This window comes from Garra rufa, chromosome 3 (genome assembly GCF_049309525.1).
Source record: "Garra rufa chromosome 3, GarRuf1.0, whole genome shotgun sequence".
NCBI lineage: Eukaryota > Metazoa > Chordata > Actinopteri > Cypriniformes > Cyprinidae > Garra > Garra rufa.
In genome coordinates, this window is record NC_133363.1 from 29109407 (window position 1) to 29129405 (window position 19999).

At 35.7% G+C, this 19999-nt stretch overlaps 1 protein-coding gene across 1 annotated transcript; it reads left to right on the plus strand.

Annotated features, from left to right (window-relative positions):
* Positions 1-1537: 1537 nt before the first annotated feature.
* Positions 1538-15124, plus strand: arl8 (ADP-ribosylation factor-like 8). Its single transcript, XM_073836928.1, has 6 exons — positions 1538-2031; positions 5334-5394; positions 5967-6114; positions 9658-9741; positions 9839-9990; positions 13260-15124. The coding sequence occupies exons 1-6, from the start codon at positions 1986-1988 to the stop codon at positions 13306-13308; spliced, it is 540 nt and encodes a 179-aa protein (XP_073693029.1). The 5' UTR covers positions 1538-1985; the 3' UTR covers positions 13309-15124.
* The last annotated feature ends 4875 nt before the right edge of the window (positions 15125-19999 follow it).

A 19999-nucleotide genomic window follows, 5' to 3' on the forward strand; every position in this document is an offset into this window, starting at 1 on the left:
ATTAACTGCACAACTACTAGAAATGGATATTATATGATTTGCATACATACAAATACCCCATTTCCAATTCTGACTTTAAACCAATTCTGTAAAATGGCCCACATATACTGTTTACCGCAAACATAGTTTGCATACTGAACCTAGTCAATGTTTTACTAGAATTTACATGGAACAAACTTTACCCACAGAGATATTATTAGGCTAAATCTATAACAGACCTAAAAGTAGGCAAGAAAATGTCTTAAAATAATGATTTCAACAATTTTACAGCTTTAAATAAATAAATACATATTTTTAAAAATGTCAGAGTTCTCTCACATCTGTATTTAAACCATGTGCGCATACCTAGGCTTCTTATTGCATTACCGTAAACATGTTTACCAATGGTCTAAACACACTGATTATTTCATGTGGTTATCCAAAAATTGGCATGAATGCTGAGCATTAAAGTTCTGCTAGTTCTGATTTGAACTAAAGAATGTTTTGGTATTGACTAATAAATATTGCTTTAAGTGTTCAGATTTCTGATGAACGTGATAAAGAAAGTGTTTATAAATCAGATCACAGCATACCAGTTGGTAATCTGAAATATTCTGCTGTGCTGACAGAGTTCAATAAAATGCCAAATCTTTAGATGTTTTGATTATTTAGTTTCTTACTACATTCTTAGCTGACACGATACTCACTTAAGGCTCCATATCTCTTTATCTCAGAGATTTCAGACTGTGTGCAAATAAGCTCTGATGCAGGCAGGAAGGAACTTGTGGTTCAGGCAACATAGAAGAAAGGCTAATATAAGTAACCAGTTCCGCCTCAGTCATCAATGTGTGAATTGTGGACTGTTTCTGACTTGCTTAGGATATGTGACCCTGGACCACAAAACCAGTCTTAAGTAGCACAGGTATATTTAAATAGCCAAAAATACATTGTATAGGTCAAAATTATCAATTTTTCTTTTATGCAAAAACATTAAATATTAAGTAGATCATGTTCCATGAAGATATTTTGTAAATTCCCTACCATAAATATATCAAAACCTAATTTTTGATTAGTAATATGCATTGCTAGGAATTCATTTAGACAAATTTAAAGTCAATTTTCTCAGTATTTAGATTTTTTTTGCACCAAATTCCAGATTTCGACCAAGTATTGTCCTATCTTAACAAACCATACATCAATGGAAAGCTAATTTATTCGGCTTTCATATATAGGCTAAATCTTTTTTTTTTTTTTTTTAATTGGCCCTTATGACTGGTTTTGTGGTCCAGGGTCACATTTGTCCATGTCAGTTTGAACAGAAGATTTAATATTCAATACATTCAACTCAAAACTGAATTTCAAGATTTCTTTTTTAAAATATAAACTTTCTAGCACATTGTATGGATGTGACACTTGTGGGCTGGATATGTCACGTCACAATCCTCACACGTGTAACTTGACACTGATGGGGGATGGTGTGTGTGTGTGTGTGTGTGTGTGTGTGTGTGTGTGTGTGTGTGTGTGTACACACAAGAGAGAGTGAGCTCTTATTATTTATTTATCCAGGAGCAGCACACACACACGCGCGCGCCGCTGTGAACTCTGTGTGCCTCAAGTTTTACTCCCTTGAGCTCTTCCCGAGCACTTACACGTGTGTACCCACACAAAGGGAACTGATGTGCGTTTTTTGTCCATAAGGAAAATGTGGATGAGGTCAGAGCGATCTGGGAAGTGAAGAGGCTTGTGTTTGGAGAGAGATGTATCCGCTGCGCTCGCATCTGTAGCACACTTGATCTGACCACACAAAAGAAGTGGTGCTCTGGACCTGCTTACCTGTGTGAACACACCGTGGACATAACGTTACACACACCGACACACGGAGATATGTACTGAGTTACCGTAGCCACATGGGGTTTATGAAGAAATAACGGCTTCACGGACAGCTGCTGTAGGCCTCTCCGCTAAACTCACTCTTACCGGACGCGGTCTCTCATCCACTAGAAGAAATGGGTCTAATTTTTGCCAAACTATGGAGTTTCTTTTGTAATCAAGGTAGGAGATTGTGCTTTGGCTGTTTTCTGTGAGTGTTTTTCACTGTTGTCCGCCTCGGGCTGATATCCAGCGGAACTGAGCTAACGTTAATGCTAGTGAGCTCGTTTAAATCCGCTGCGTTGAGCTAATGGTAACCTATGAAAACCACAGTCTCGCACTGACACGTTTACTTCTGGTATATTTTAAACTAACGTTAGACCAGGTCGTGTTTTCACCTCATAATTGTAACGGTTTGGTCGTCGGTTAGTTGGTCCGTTATTTTCACCCGGTAGCTCAAACACATCAGATTATATAGATGTTAGTGATAAAGGTAACGTACGACTCATTTAAAATGTCTACTAATGATCTGCAAATGGAGTATATGTCCACTTGTTGAACTAGTAATGTGCTTTTTGAAGACTGTAGGTAGTAATCAAGGTAAGACAAGGAGTCTGGCTCAGAGACACTACCATTTTTTTTCCTCAAAAGTACTGCTGTACTATGGTAAAGTGACGCTATCAGGTACTTTGATAAAGACCATGGAACAGAATGATTATATACAGACAGTACTATTATGGTATCTTGTCTAGAAACATGGTATTACATTGGTACAATGTCGAGAATGTGTTAATATAATGTAGGTACATTACTGTGATGCCCAAAATATTGTTTGGCAGCTAACTAACGTTAGGTTTTAAGGCAAAACACCACAGGTGACTATTTAGACATTGCCATACTTTCTCTAATTGATTCATCACAGTACATTATCACAGTTGTTTGTTTGTTTTCTAAAATATACACTACCAATCAAAAGTTTTTGAGCAGTAAGATTTTTAATGTTTTAAATAAGTCTCCTGTTAATAAGTTTCTGTTTGAATATCTTTTAAAATGTAATTTATTCCTGTGATTTCAATGCTGAATTTTTAGCATCATCATTATTATTATTATTATTATTATTATTATTATTATTGTGTTAAATAACAGCGGAGTAGAATTTTTTTCAGGTTTCTTTGATGAATAGAAAGTCCAGAAGAACGTCATTTATCTGAAACAGAAATCTTTTGTAACATTATAAATGCCTTGATCCTTTATGCCTTTTGATCAATTTAAAGCATCTTTGCTAAATAAAATATTAATTTCTATCATTTCTATAATTATACTGACTCCAAGCTTTTTAATAGTATAGTGTATAATGTTACAAAAGGATTTTATTTCCGATAAATGTTGATCTTTGTATCTTTCTATTAAAAACAAAATATACTCAACTGTTTTAAATTATTGATAATAATAACAAATGCTTCTAGAACAGCAAATCAACATATTAGAAAGATTTCTGAAGGATCATGTGACACTAAAGACTGGAGTAATAATGCTGAAAATTTAGCTTTGATCACATGAATAAGTTAGATTTTAAAATGTATTCAAACAGAAAACAGTTATTTTAAATAGTCAAAATATTTTGAAATTTGACTGTTTTTGCTGTACTCTGTATCAAATAAATGCAGGATTGGTTTTCTCTCCGCTTGTCTGAAAAAACTCCAACTATTCTCCAGCTCTGCTTCATGTGTTTTTGTTTGATTTCTCAGATCTGATTTGTTCTCTTAAGTTTTGTTCTCTGACATGTTTGTATGTCTTCACTGCTGCTGTGACAGATGTGTCTCTCATGACGTAGGTCCAAAGGACAGAGGGGTCAGATATCAGCTTCAACTTGTGCAATGACAATAAAAGGAACTGATTTGAATTGAAAATGCTTTTGTGTAGAGAAACAGACGCCACGACCACCTGGCAAACAAAAGCAGCGCGAGGAAACCGTTTTCCTCTTCTATTGTTTGTCAGTTCAGCCTGCCCAGAGACATCTAGCCTTCAGGACACACAATGATGGACATCTGCACAAGTTTTTAATTTTATGAAGTAGCTTGTGTCAAAAAGTTACTCTTCTAACTGCATTTTAACACTGAATGCATATTTTTAGAATTAAGAATTTGTGTGCAAACAACAGAATGGTATTTCCTGGTTAATTGTTTGCATTTTTAGCAGTTTTGTCCCATGACAAACATTCCTAACAAGATCCAGATTGCTATAATGTCCTTTAACACCGGAATGGACATTTGTCGATATTGCGTGCACTTTCAAACTATTTGCATTCATACAAGGTTCTACATTTTAATTGTTGTTGAAATATGGTATTCTTGTGTGTGCTAGATGCATTCATTACCAATGAACTAGCCAGTCCTCTGGGCTAGATGCCGAGTCTTTCTCTAGGTCCAGAAGGAGCTCCAGGGAGAAAGTAGGATAACTCTTTGGCCTACTTTTCCAGACATAGAAGGAATTCTGCCTGTTGGATTTGTAATATCATTCTCTTTCCCAATTCCCTGGATTACTGTCCTGAAGAGGACCAGTCACTTCCTTAAACTAAGAGTTACTCTCTAACACACAAACATTCCTGCAGTCTTTTACAAAAATGGAAATTCTTGCAATATGCTGTAAATAGTCAACAGTCCAGTTTAAGAACTCATGTTCAAAGCTTTTATCCTTTGGCTAAAGCTTCGAGCACTATCTCTAGTAGTCTCACATTAAAGCCAGGTTAAATTTGTCCTTGAGTTTGTTTTGAAAAGTTCCACCTAAAGCTGTGGGTGGCGTTAACTGTAGTCTTGGAAAAACCATGTCTCTTTATGGATTCACTTTGTCCTGTTACATTTTTGCTGCAGGCATACAGGAGTAAAATAGGGGTCGGTCATTGAGGAAGTAATAGCTGTGGAATATACTGTGTCTTTGTGGAGCTGTCAGAGATATCATGAGTTATCCAGTCCTGCTTCCTGTAGTTCACATCAGAGTTTAAAGGTGGAAAAAAAAAATACAAATGCGTGCTTTCTTTCTCTCACATACACGCACAGGCTGTCAGATTTTCCTCACATTGCTCTGAGCAAGGATGGGTCACTAGTTTATCTAATCACATCTTCTTCTGTTACGCAAGCGTGCATCCCGTGTGGCAGAGCTGTGTGTTTGTATAGGATTGCTGGACCAATTACTTTCCAGTTAATAGCACTGAGAGGCCAACAGAAACAAACTAGCTCTGAATGATAGGAATAAGCACAGTTAATGTGATGAACCTACTTTAACGTTATAGCTGAGGCATGAAATTGTATCTGTGCATTTCATGTAAATAATGTATTCCATTATTTGAACATTTTATTGGCATTCACATATATTCCCATCCTTATTTACTGAGATAGTCAATTGTTTTTCATTGGCTGTTTGATTGGTTGGATTTATTATTGGGTTGACTATTCTCATCAATATGTATTTTTATTTCTGTTATGCAGAACACAAGGTGATTATTGTGGGGCTGGACAATGCTGGGAAAACCACAATACTTTATCAATTGTGAGTAATGGATATTTTATTTTCTTTAGACTATTTGTTGCTCTAGGGTTGTCAAAATCTAAGGTTATCAAAATTATTCAACCCCCCAGAGACTGCAGTACTTTACAAATACAAGCTTTTCTAAAGATCCAGGACTTTATAAAAATGGCATCTCTAAAGGTTTACTGGCATATTAAAATTAATGTCAATATATAATGTAATTTTTTTTTTATGGAGGGGAACAAAAATGTCTTTAAACACAACTTTACCTTTAGAAACTCTATTAGAAAACAGAATTAGCTCGAGCTGTTACACACATATGTGGTTAGCCCAGGGATTTGCTGAAGTTTGAGTAGCTAATATGATAAAGTCAACAGAGCTCTCAAAAGCTATAGAGAAGAAATTATTTTATTACTTCAAAAAAGTCTAAGGCTATATAAAGATTTCCAAGACATTAAAAGTTCCTAGAGACACGGCTGCAAGCCAAGAGGGCTGAACAATTTTGATTGCAACTGTATACAGCAAAGTAAAACAAAAGATAGAGAAATATAGTTTCATATAAATGTTTAATCTGAACCTGTTTTGTTGTGCAGTTTAATGAATGAGGTGGTGCACACGTCTCCTACAATTGGCAGCAATGTGGAGGAAATAGTCGTGAAGAAAACTCATTTTCTGATGTGGGACATTGGTGGACAGGAGAGTCTCCGCTCCTCTTGGAACACATACTACTCCAACACTGAGGTAATGCACATACACACTGCACTGCTTGAGGCTGAACCTGTTTGATAAAGGATGATTCTATTAACAGAATTGAAAACTTCACACATAATTCATGTAGAGAGGACCTTTAGAAATAAGAGGATTACATTTACTTTTTTTTTTTTTTCAAAATGCTTGATAAGTGAAATAGAAGCTGTACAGATCACAGAGTGATTGTCTGTGACCACACACCAGTCACAAACAGCCTGTACATTGTAAATGTGACCACTGTGTATAGGTCAATGTTTACAATAAACAAACCACAGGTAAATTTTCTGTATTTGGTTTTAGGCCTGTATTTGTGTTCACACAACTTCACAGAGACTGCTAAAGGTCCTTGCATAGTGAGTCCGTAATTAGTCATGCACAGAACGTCACAGTGGCTCGGAATTGTAAAAACAGCTTTCAAAATGCTTGCTACGAATGCGAGAAACGCAGAAAATTCAACCTGATCTGATTTTTTTTTTTATGACAGACAAAAGGTTTGGAGGCAGTGTGTAAACGAGATTGACACAACATGAGGTTGTATTTATTTTTTTAACGACTCAGTGAGCAAGAACTTTCAGGTCAGGTTCACACTGCAGGCAAATGTGGCCCAAATCCGAATTATAATTTTATTTTTTTGCTCACTTGTTACTCAGATCTGCTTTTCTCATGACAATGTGAACAGCACAAACCGCATGGAATCTGATCTTTTTCATTCAGATTTGTGCCGCTTCCATATGTGGTACTAAATCCGATAAAAGTCAGATGTTTTGCAGTGCGACCACAGTCTGAACAGTCATATCGGAATTCATGTGACTTTTTTTACGTCACGATTCTGTGCTCATGGAAGATACTTCAAATTTTTTTTTATATCCAGTTATCCAGACACTTGCGAAAGTTAGTCAGAAGTACAGTGATGTGTCAGAACTCATAAGCATTACAGTGAATACAGTGTAAATATTTTATATACAAACAAAACATGAGAGCTTGTGTCATTTTAGTTTCAAAACACTGCTCTCTTCTTTCACATCCTTCTTCCACATCCTTTTCATATTCCTGGGGCATCATTTCACTGGCTTCTGCAGCAGATCAAACAATAAATAAATGCATAATTGCTTACTTTATGTCCTCCATGTTTACTTCCGTATGACACTGCACAAGTGTTGCCAAGTCCACAGTTTCCCCGCAGAATAGTGGTAGTTTTTTTTTAAAGATTTTTTAAACTGTTGCCGCGGGTTGTTTTTTTTTTAACTCTGTTATATTTAATGCTATATGCAATTGGGCTGGTTTTGAGAAACAATTGGGTGGATTTTGTTGTGAAAACCTGGCAACCAGTGTTGTTTTTGACAACCATCTTAGATTTAGTCTTAGTCTTAGTCTTTTGGACTAAAATGCTTATTAGTTTTAGTCACATTTTAGTCACTTCTATATGTGATAGTTTTAGTCCAATTTTAGTCGACGAAAAGTCATAAAGGTTTTAGTCTAGTTTTAGTCAAAAAAGGGGGAAAAGTAGTCTTTTAACAAATTAATGTAGGTCAGTAAGTATTTTGCTGTTGGGTAGTGTCACTTATAAGTTGTGAAAATAGCAGATCTATAGTTCATCACAATGTGAGCTTCCGGATCGACTATTTTCACCAATAATTACAATAATGAAGGAATGGTTTTAGACATAAGACATATATTTGAAATAATGTGCAAACTGCCGCCATCATGGTTAATTGTCTGTCTGTCTGAGTGACAACAATGTGACATGTTGAGCACATTGTGCGCTGCACGCCAGGTGGTGGGCGTAACCAAACAAGGATAGAATGCTAAAACGGCTTGCCATAGCGGCAGATACTTCTTAGGTTTTAATTGGCATGCACAATAAGCAGAAATGTCGTGCATTTTAAACGTCTGACGGACCACCCACTAACATTTTCGTCTATTCTCGTCTCGCCAACGAAAACTCACGCACGTCTCGTCATGTTTTAGTCATCAACGAGCCATTTTTATCTCGTCATCGTCTTGTTATCGTCATGAAAAAAAGTTGCGTCAACGAAATGATTTCGTCATCGTCATCGTTGACAAACAACACTGCTGGCAACCTAGTTTGTATTGTTGTTGTTTTGCTCATATAGGTCAGTTCAGAACCATGATCTGTTCACACTGGAAATCTGATATTGGCCACATTTACAACAAACATGTGAACAGCCATTCAAAAAAATGGGAATTGAGCACTAAGCCTCACAGTATGAGCTGTATGCTAGCATATTTTAATTTTAATTGTACAGCACTTTATGCAATACACGTTATTCGAAAGCTACTTTATAAATGATTTAAAAAAAAAAAAAGAGGAGAAAATTATTTTGGTTTGCATGCTGCAGTTTAAAAGTGTGGGTTTAATTGTATTTTTGTTGTTTTAATTTTTTTTTATTCTCACTAAGGATCCATTTATTTATATATAAAATTGTAATTTTGTGGGGGAAAAAAAATCTATATGATTTAGAATAACGTTTAAAAATATTGTAACCATGTAGAAATATTTAGTATTAATAATTTATTCCTGTTGTGGAAAAGCAGAATTTTCAGTGTCACATGATCCTTTAGAAATCATTCTAATATGCTGATTTTCTGCACAATAAACATTTTGTTCTCAATGCTGAAAACTGTTGTGCTGCTGAATAATTTTGTGGAAACAATGATTAAAAAAATCAGGATTCTTTGATGAATAGAAACATAAGTGTTGTAACATAAGTGTCTGTAAGGCATAATAGATTGGTATTCATTTCGTTCAATAAAATGTTACTGACACAGTCTTTTGAACTGTAGTGTAAAATGCATTATTTCCACTTCAAATAACAATTGAGGTGGAACCGACTTGTATCCTGTTAGGTTCTGCAACTTCCTGTTTAAGTGGACAGGCTTATTCTGTTGGAAAGATCTTAATTTTTGCTATCTTAACATAATGAAACTTGTTGTTTTGAAGTTTTCCCACACTTTTCAATCTCAAAATAAACCAATTTTCTCTAGAATGTCCTCCTACAGACATTTAAATTGATATTTTTAGTATCAGTAACTAACACAACATACTATATAAATAGCATTTTTAAAGGTAGTATGTAGAGATGGTTTCTGAGCAACAGCTGTGTGTTCAGTCTGCTGTGAACAATAGTTTGAACAACAGTTGTGCACAGCGGTAATTCTGCCAGACCCAAGCAGCTGGTGTCTGATTCAGAGTTCAAAGTTCAGGGTCTTAAAAAGAGGTATGAATGGCAAGACCCCTGCCTTTCATTCAGGAAGTGTGCGTTTGAGATTTGTGGTGTAGCCCTGCTGTCAAGCTCTATTCAGGAGCACTTGCTCTTGAGATCATAGATGCATGATGTCTGCCAAGGACATACACGCTGAGCTACAAACAACTGTGGCCTTGCTAAACTTAGAAACCACCCCTAAGTGCAAGTGCAATAGTATGCTGCCTGACATCTGATAATAAAGCTTTGTGTGTGTGTGTGTGTGTGTGTGTGTGTGTGTGTGTGTGTGTGTGTGTGTTTTCTCACATAGTTCATCATACTGGTAGTGGATAGTACTGACAGAGAAAGACTAGCCATTTCTAAAGAAGAGCTCTACAGGATGCTAGCACACGAGGTAATGCTTTAACATTTACAGCACACAGAGACTGAATATAAATCCTGTCTTAAAAAAGCTGTTTCACAGTTGTTGTTTTCTGTCTTCATTCTCTCAGGATCTGCGCAAAGCTGCAGTGTTGATCTTTGCTAATAAGCAGGACATGAAGGGTTGTATGTCTGCTGCAGAGATTTCCAAATACCTGACCCTCAGCTCCATCAAGGATCATCCCTGGCACATCCAGTCCTGCTGTGCGCTCACTGGAGAAGGGTAAGACCTGCAGTATAGACACAGGGATTAACTCCACTACTCTGTAGATGTTGCATGGTATAATAGAATAATGATTGCAAAACGTACAACCAACTCGATAATACAATCAACCCAGTCTCATTGGAAAAATATGGCCCTAACTACAATTGTGCGAAACTCTAGAATGTACCTATACATGTATTATGATTACGGGGCAGATTATGGATTAAAAGGGTAGTTCACACAAAAATGAAAATTCTGTCATTAATTACTCACCATCATGTTGTTCCAAATCCATAAGAGCGTCATTCATCTTCAGAAGACAAATATTTTTGATGAAATCCAAGAGGTTTCTGACCCTGCATAGACAGCAACATAACTGACAAGTTCAAGTAGGGGTGTGTGATTAATGACACAATATATTTCTATATTTTCTGGAAATTGGTCGATTTCCAGTTGCTAAGTGTTTTATTGTGCTAGTAAGGACTACCGTGGACAGCTGACTCCCAAAGCTTTTGATATTCTTCATATTCTGTGAGATGCTTAGTTTGCAGCAGTGACAGAAATGAACTTTTCAAATAGGTTTAAATGGATTTTTACATTTCAAGGGCATTTTTGCCTTTCATAGAGCCAAATTATTAAACCTAATTAAATGTATGCATTAGCTTTCTTGTTTCGTGTTGAATAGGGAGAGAGAAAAAGAGGAAAATATACTTTAAATGTAAATCCAAAATTGCCAGTAGGTTGCGGCAAGTCACTGCATGAGTGAGTCATTGAGTCATTCATTCAGCCAATTGTTCAAACCGCTGATTAATTCAGTAAGGAAACACTGTTGTGTGTTGCTGAGAGACTGTTTTGCTATGGCTTGTTTGGAGCTATTTTTGTTGGTGAAACACATTTTAGACACAACAGTTCCTGTTTTTGCTGTAAGTCACTTAAAGGGATAGTTCACCCAAAAATTTTAATTCTGATTTTAATTACTTGCCTTCATGTCGTTTCAAACCAGTAAGACCTTTGTTCATCTTCAAAACACAAATTAAGACGTTTTTGATTAAATCCGAGAGCTTTCTGACTCTCTCCATAGACAGCAAGAGTCCTTCCATGTTTGAGTTCTAGTTCTTTTATTTAAAATAGTCGCAGGACTGGCCAAAGTGCTGTACAACATAATGATCAAAGGTAAAAACACATACAAACAACATAAACTTGCAAAATCAAAAAAAAAAAAGTGAGTTTTTGGGAGAGATTAAAAAAGACAATAAAGGTGGAGGAGCTCTGGGGTGTGCTGGCAGGCTGTTCCACAATCTAGGGCCCATCACTGAAAAATCTCCTCTGTGTTTCATCCTTGTGGAAAGAACCATAACTAGGTTTTGATTACCAGATCTTAAATCTCTGGTAGGGTTATAAGTATATTCTAATTGAATAATTAATTCTGATGAAGTAACACAAGGCAAGGTTGTGTAGACATTTATAAACAAATAGGAGATCTTTTTTTTTATTTGTCCTAAAATGAACATGGAGCCAATGAAGAACTCGCAAAGAAGGGGTGGCGGGATCATATTTGATGCCCAGAAAGTTAATAAAAACATTGCCAAAATAATCCATGTGACATGGTACTCTCCATAATGGAGGCAGAGGGTGACTCGGAGGAGAAGAATTGTTGATAAAGTCGTTATTTTTGGGGTTTTTTGCACCCACAAAGTTTCTCATAGCTTCATAAAATTACAGTTAAAACACTGATGTCACATGGACTATTTTGTCCATGTCCTTGGTACCTTTCTGTGCCTTGAACATGGAAGGACCCCTGCTGTCTATGGAGAGTCAGAAAGCTCTCGGATTTCATCAAAAATATCTTAATTTTGTTCTGAAGATGAACAAAGGTCTTACAGGTTTGGAATGACATGAGGGTGAGTAATTAATGACAGAATTTTCCATTTTGGGTGAACCATCACTTCAATAAATAAATGCTAATTTGAATACGATTGCCACAGGCACATTTTTTCAATGAACCTGGGTTTAACACCAGTACTAGGGCTATCACTAATGATTATTTTGGTAATCAAGTAATCGGTAGAATATTTTGATAATTAATTAATTGAAGTGAACATTAGACTTTAAAATGACTAAACATACATATATGATAGCAATGAGGCAATAATGATTAGTTCAAATAAAGTATCAAAAGCAATAAACATGGTTTTATTAAACAAAACTCTTAAAATACATAATGTATTATAAACAATTATGTACATTACATATTATAATAAATGACTGCAGAGGGTGCCAATGACCTGTTTTACACTTTACTGCACAATTTAATTCAAATGTCCACTTCATCTTTAATATTGGGCCATTTCTTTTTGACAGTAATGCTACAACCACTTAAATTTTTTTTAATATGTGGACATTAAAATGTCAACTCAGAGTTTTATTTTGAGATTGCAATGAACAGATAGCATGTTTATCAAGATATTGATGTATTCTCCTGTGTTTGCGTAGGTTTATAAATGATTTACCTTACAAATCTGATGAAATGGAGCACTTTGCGTTCCCAGATGAATGTTATAATAAATCCAAACTCACAGCAATATGCAGAGATGGAGTTTGAGCCACGCCGCACATGTAAATGATATAAACGGTTCATGTGGAGCAGCATTTACTGTGAACAGAGCCGCACTGAAACTCACGTATGTAATGTACAAAGATGTAAATGATTAAGACGCACGTTTTTTTTTTTTTTTAACTGAATTGAAGGGTTTGTGAACTTACAATAGTATTATTCTTTATTATGATTTTTAGATGGGGTTTAATATATCATGCAGCCTTTAGAAAACGGTTTCTAAAACTAAAAATTTTTTCATGGATTCTCATCCATGGACTGCGCAACTTCCGGTATTTTGCTGGTTTCTCGACACGGTTACTCAAATTCAATTGAAGAATTGTAACAGCCTTAACTGAAACAATAATCCCAAAAAGGTCAGACAGTTAAAATTAATAAATGGTTTTTAGAAAACAAATGAAAATTTTACTCTGTGAAAGGATGTACACTGACATTAGATCATCTTAGTAGCCTTGTTTGTTCTGCTAAGAATGTGCTTGAAACATGAATCATTTAATAACCTTGTTAAATGTAGTGATGATATAAAATCTCAAAATGAATACTTTACATTATAATGCCGTGGTGCTGTGTGCTATAGCTTTTAAAACTATTAAACTGTTAAATGTGATGTTTTTAAGTTTTATAGGCATTGGTGCATCCCTATTGAACTTTTTTTGTGTGTGTGTTGTTTCAGGCTGTGTCAAGGTTTAGAGTGGATGACCTCAAGGGCTGGACTCAGATAGCTTCTGATTCTTCTTGTTGAACTGATTGACAGCGATTCCCACCGGTGGCATCGCAGGCTCATCCTATTGGCTGCTTATGTTTTATTTTTATCTCTTAATCAGAATTGCCACTTTGCAGCTGAACTCTCTGGACAACTACCTCAGCTGGGATTTATCAGTCACGTGAATCTAGTTTGATGGTCTTGTCGATCAATACTATATCAGGAGCGACTGGATTTTTGTACTGGGTGTATAACAGAAGATCTTCAAAGTCTAAAGTATTTGAACTTAAAGAGAGGCACTACATTGCTGGTATGTGTTTGTAAGGAGGGACTGTGTTTTTAACACTCTGGCAGTGGAAAAGATGTTCTCCAGGAAAGTATATTAAGCTAATCATGTATGTTCTCTACATCTACGGGGAAGAAATGATTTAAATGGTTAAAATGTTACTTTTTCACTTTTGGAATCTTTGGGTTTTTTGTCTTTGTTTGTTGGGTTTTTGGTTATCAAGCTTTTTGGGTATCAAGTGTTTAAAGTGCCATGGGTACCCAGCAACACCACTACATATCATGAAAACACCTGAGCATATCACTTTGTACGCATTACCTCAATCATTAGTTACAGTAGAGGGTGCTGTTACCATTTCAGGCGTGGCCATTACAGCTTAAAACATCTTTTATGTGAGCCGCAAATTTAAAGGACACCAGGTATGATCATTGCTGTAAGATGAAGAAAGCAGAGTGTCTTTTTTCGGTCTTATTATGAAATGGCACACATTAGAAAGCAGCAGTTGGCTGGATTTGTTGAAATGCCTGTTACAGATTTGTGAGTATGTGAGAATGTCCAACCAACATCACTGCAGGGGAACTAGCATTTTTTTGCGTGTGTGTTTTTAATAACCGTTCTCCTTGCTGGAGTGTGGTTATAGCATAAAGGTCCTTCAGTTATTATGAGGAAATAATGTTCAAAAGTAACTCAGTATTATGATTTTTATTCACTGCTGTTTCTATATAAGTGATTACGGTTTTATTCAGATTTTTTTAGCTCCGGACGTTTTATCTTTTGTCAACTTTCTTTTTTCCAGGTCATATGGTACAATATGAACCCATGAGCACTAGTTCTTATTTGTTTGCGTGCTAATTTTGCCAATATGCTGATTGGTTTTAGCTGAAACTCTTGTGTTTTCACTGATTTTTCCATATTCTCCATGCCCTATGCTCAGCTAAGGGAAACTCTTTTAAGACTTGGATGCAGAGTCTACAAATTGGTGCTCTCACTGACATTTCCCTCCCTACATTGAAATCTATTTGCATAATTGTTATTGGCTGCTGATCTAGGCAAATCAATCCCATGGGTCTGTCTCTTTCTGTTTTGCAAGGCTTTGTGTGACTCTTTGAGGTCATTGCCTGACTGTTGTGGATGTGCTGTTTAACATTCAGTAAAATTTCCCATGCAGACTTCTCTGATTGGAAAAAGAAAATAATTTGGCTGCTGTGACTTTTAACAAAGAAGGTGTCATTGGTCAGATTTATGTAAGATCTTTTCACAATCGGTGTGTGTGTTAATATGCATCATTACAAACCTGAAATAAGTTTATATTGTATCATAACATGTTGGTCCTTTGGACAAAAACTATTTAATAGTGGAAATGTGGCTTACCTGTCAGAATGGGAATGCCAATGGTTCAGAGGAGTATAATATTCAGTTTCATTGCTGAAGTTCGTGGTCAAACCATTTGGTTCTCAGATGTGCCATTTCTACATGAGCAGGTGAAATCTGTAGCAACTTTCCTAATTCTTATAGTTTTATAATAAAAGCTTTTATTTTGAAATCTGAATTGTGTTATTGTTGCATTATTGGGTCAAAAGCTGGTTTCAGTTTTTAACATTTTCTATTTTACAATTTTTTTTAAATGGGTCATAACATGAGAAATCAAATTTGCCTTGATCTTTTGGCATATAAGAGGTCTTTGTATCATTTGTTTCATAGCTTAAAACGTTCCTCATTATAAACAAAGCTTTTTTTTTAATCAAGCTCCAAAAATGGCTCATTTGGATCTGAGGTGTCAAGTCACCTTTATTTATATAGCGCTTTTAACAATACAGATTGTGTCAAAGCAACTGCACAGTATTTAAACAGCACAATAGTGTGTAAGTAACGCATTATTGTAAATAATCAATTTTTAGTTAAAGGCAGTTCATCAATGAGTTCAGTGGTATCATCATCCAGTTCAGTTCAAATAGTATACGATATCACTGGAAAGTGTCCCCAAAGTGACGCCACCCGGGCGCAAACATTTGCATAAACACTGCCTCCAGAGCAAGGCATCGACGAATAGTCATCTTTTCACCAGAGGCCCCGCCCACTAATGTTCAGTTGCTTAATGGTTGACACTTGATTATGCTGAATGCGAGTGTTGCGTTGTGTCAAAAACACAAAAAAATAAAAAAAATTACAATCACTCCTGCCATCTTGTCTACACTGAATACAGCACAGATGTGCGTTTGCCATTTTGACAGTCCACGTGCTTGAGTCTGTCATCAATAGGACAAATGGAGTGAAAGAACTTTGGCTCGTTCGCGTCTTTGTACAGATATAAGAAGGATCCCAGAGTAAGGAACAAGTGTATAGTTTAGTTTTAATGGCATCCTGGATCGTATCTGAGGATTGATCGGATCATTTTGTTTTGTAGTTGAGGCACAGTGTCATGGAAAGGTCACAAAAGATCATTTATTGAAAGATAAAGCAGTACTAGATCTGACTGCAGCTGCATCACAAATGGTAAGTAAATTATTTCATAATGCTTTGTCTGGAAATGTCTTTCGTTTTGGATAATGTTGTCAAAACACTCTAAAACACTGCAATAGTGAGGAGGTGTTGATACTGTTTTCTATGCAGTGACGTTACCCAATCACAGTGGCCAATTACTGAGAATCCTTAAAGGACATGCCCCTTAAAACAGGTCGTTTAAAACAGAAGGTTAAAAATAATTTTTCTACTTATTTTTTCTATTTTTTTATTAACATTAAAAGAGACCCTCACAGAACTTATTAAACTTAAACAATCCATGTCATGACCTCTTGAAGAGTGCCTGTTTTAGATAAAGGTAGATATAAGAAATATTCTGAAGAGATTTTAGAAAGGCTTTGATTATGCAAGGTTTGATATGTGCATCTTATTCCACATGAGACTTTCTAATAATATAACAGAAGGTAAGTTCTTTTTGTGCATTTTGTGAGTTTATTAAAGCCATTTTTAGTACTTTTGAATTTTCAAGGTTATCAGAAGAAAAGTACAGACTGCACAGCCTTGGACTAGTCTTGTGTATCCATTTGGAAATTGGCCATACTTGTGCTTTGTTTGAATCCATTTCTTTATAAATTGGCTTTGTAGCTGGACAAGGAATGCTTTCAACTGTGAAAGTAATTGAGTCTGATGTAAACTGTCCATATGGTGAAGCAATAAATAAATAAATCTTGTGCCATAAAGGGAGCACTTTAATAAATGATTGAAATACAGTGTAATTTTTAGGGCTTTTGCTTAGGTTGTATTTTTATTTTAAATTCAGTCTCCAGAATCTCAGTGCTGAGTTCACAATTTGCTAGTGCTAGTTTCCTTTGGATAATTTATTTGGTTTTAAAGCTGATATGTTGCACTAAACACAATATATCTTAACTACTTAAATGTAGTTATGTTAACAAAATTAATTCAAATTCTAAGAAAAGCCTGAAAATGATGCTGCACAACATTAAACTGACAAATAGGTCATCTATCTATCTATCTATCTATCTATCTATCTATCTATCTATCTATCTATCTATCTATCTATCTATCTATCTATCTGTCTATCTGTCTGTCTATCTATCTATCTATCTATCTATCTATCTATCTATCTGTCTATCTATCTGTCTATCTAATTTATTTAGAAGCAGCTCAGGTTGTGAACCATGCTAACTGCTAATCAGCAAGTTAGAAAACACTGAGATGGGACTGAGCAGATCTGTCACAAGGCTAAACATCCCTAAAAGTTCAAAGCTAGTGGTTAACTTTCTCACCATGTCATTTTTTTCTAATGTCAGGTTCAGTAATTGTATTGTATGACTGTGTGTTTAGTCAATATTTGATTAGGTTCCAAAATGCATACCCTTTGATTAAATAACAGAAATTGCAATTGCGCGTTTTATCCACTAGGGTGTAATATTGTCTCGTGTCAGTGCACCACAAACATGGTTATCAAACCTCGTTCAAACCAACATTTACAATATTCACATCGCTTTCTCTCCCTTCAGTCTTTTATTTATTTTCACAGGTAATTTTGAAACTGAAATTGTGCTTGTGTATTTACGTTTTGTCAGCTAAAGCGTGAGTGCAAGCATGAAATACAAAACGAAGCATGCAAGGCTAATGAAAAGCAAAAATGGTAGAAAATTTAACTCTCACATATACGTTTTTATAGGTTTCATTAGATTATATTAAATATAATAAAACTGTATTAATTGGGTGCCAGAAAGCATTTAAACAGCATTTTACAGTTTTACTTAATACTTTATCTTTGGTACTTTTTACTCTCACACTTGTTTTTTCTATGCATTTCTGTAGAAAGAACGTTTATACTGAACGTGAATAGGCACTTGTAGATGGTTTTCACAGAGTACAAATCTTGTGTCAGACAATATCGCAATTTAGTCATAACCACAGGTGAGATTCTATTTTCTGACATCCATTTTGCCTTTCATCAGCCTTGCGTGTTTCTCTTTGTAATATACGCGTGCACAAAACGATTCAGCTGAGATTGAATGTTATTAATCAATCTATCAAAGTAATCATACCTGTCATTTGGTGTAATGATCTATCAAGAATTCCAGTAATACTCTAATAGAAGGCTTTCATCAGAGTATGTGTAATCATTACAGTTTCAGACTGTGATTTATATGGTCGAGATAATGCACACTTAGCCTTCTAATGTAATGGCTTACATTGTATTAGTATCCAGTGGAAATCTATTTGTCATACCATGCTTTGTTCTCTGGAGGCTCTGTGATTAGAAAACTCACACGCCTACTCAAAAGTTAGCCAGTATGGAAGGAAACATCTGTTTCTCCTCAACCTTACACCAGTCTTATTAATGATTAATATGTCATGAATGTAAAATGGAATCGAAGAAAAGAACTTAAACTGCAATAAGTTTGACCTCAGAGTTTGAGTTTTTTTCATACACTTTCCTTTCTTTCTGGGATGGTTCTCAAATGGTTCAGGTCATACTTAGAAGGGAGAGGCTATTACGTAAGTATAGGAGAGCATAAGTCTAAGTGGACGTCCATGACATGCGGAGTCCCACAAGGCTCAATTCTGGCACCGCTGTTGTTCAGCCTGTATATGCTCCCACTAAGTCAAATAATGAGAAAGAACCAAATTGCATATCACAGCTATGCAGATGATACCCAGATTTACCTAGCCTTATCGCCAAATGACTACAGCCCCATTGACTCTCTCTGCCAATGCATTGATGAAATTAACAGTTGGATGTGCCAAAACTTTTTACAGTTAAACAAGGAGAAAACGGAAGTCATTGCATTTGGAAACAAAGATGAAGTTCATAAGGTAAATACGTACCTTGACACTAGGGGTCAAAAAAAAAAAATCAAGCCAAGAATCTGGGTGTGATTCTGGAGTCAGACCTCAGTTTCAGTAGCCATGTCAAAGCAGTAACTAAATCAGCATACTATCATCTCAAAAACATTGCAAGAATTAGATGTTTTGTTTCCCGTCAAGACTTGGAGAAACTTGTTCATGCCTTTATCACCAGCAGGGTGGACTATTGCAATGGTCTCCTCACCGGCCTTCCCAAGAAGACCATTAGACAGCTGCAGCTCATACAGAACGCTGCTGCCAGGATTCTGACTAGAACCAGAAAATCAGAGCATATTACACCAGTCCTCAGGTCCCTACACTGGCTTCCAGTTATGTTTAGGATAGATTTTAAAGTACTTTTACTTGTTTATAAAGCACTCAATGGCCTAGGACCTACATACATTGCAGATATGCTCACTGAATATAAACCTAACAGACAACTCAGATCACTAGGATCGAGTCAGTTAGTAATATCAAGGGTTCACACAAAACAAGGGGAAATCCGCTTTTAGCTATTATGCCGCCAACAGTTGGAATCAGCTTCCAGAAGAGATCAGATGTGGTAATACATTAGCCACATTTAAATGCAGACTCAAAACGCATCTGTTCAGTTGTGCATTTATTGAATGAGCACTGTGCTACGTCCGAACAGATTGCATTACTTTATGTATAATCATTTTACTGTATTAATTAATTTTAAATCATTTTTTTAAATCATCTTAAATGTTCTTAAATTTTGTTTTTATTGTTGTGATTATTATAAATTTGTATGATTTTTATGCTATTATGATTTTAATTCCTTTTATGTACAGCACTTTGAATTACCATTGTGTATGAAATGTGCTATATTAATAAACTTGCCTTGCCTTTTAAATGGAAGAATATAAAAATGTAATCTATAGACTTAAAAGGGATAGTTCACCCAAAAATGAAAATTCTGTCATTATTTACTTACCCTTAAGTTGTTTCAAAACCATTCAGAACACAAATTAAGATAATTTTGATGAAATCCGAGAGCTTTCTGACCCTGCATAGACAGCAATGCAACTACCACATTCAAGACCCAGAAAGGTAGTAAGGA

Bases quoted from the DNA above. Each gene is read 5' to 3' on its own strand.
- arl8 (XM_073836928.1), top strand. From the start codon at position 1,986: ATGGGTCTAATTTTTGCCAAACTATGGAGTTTCTTTTGTAATCAAG. The intron at 2,032-5,333 runs GTAGGAGATTGT...TCTGTTATGCAG, and splicing joins GAGTTTCTTTTGTAATCAAG to AACACAAGGTGATTATTGTG. The intron at 9,991-13,259 runs GTAAGACCTGCA...GTGTTGTTTCAG, and splicing joins TGTGCGCTCACTGGAGAAGG to GCTGTGTCAAGGTTTAGAGT.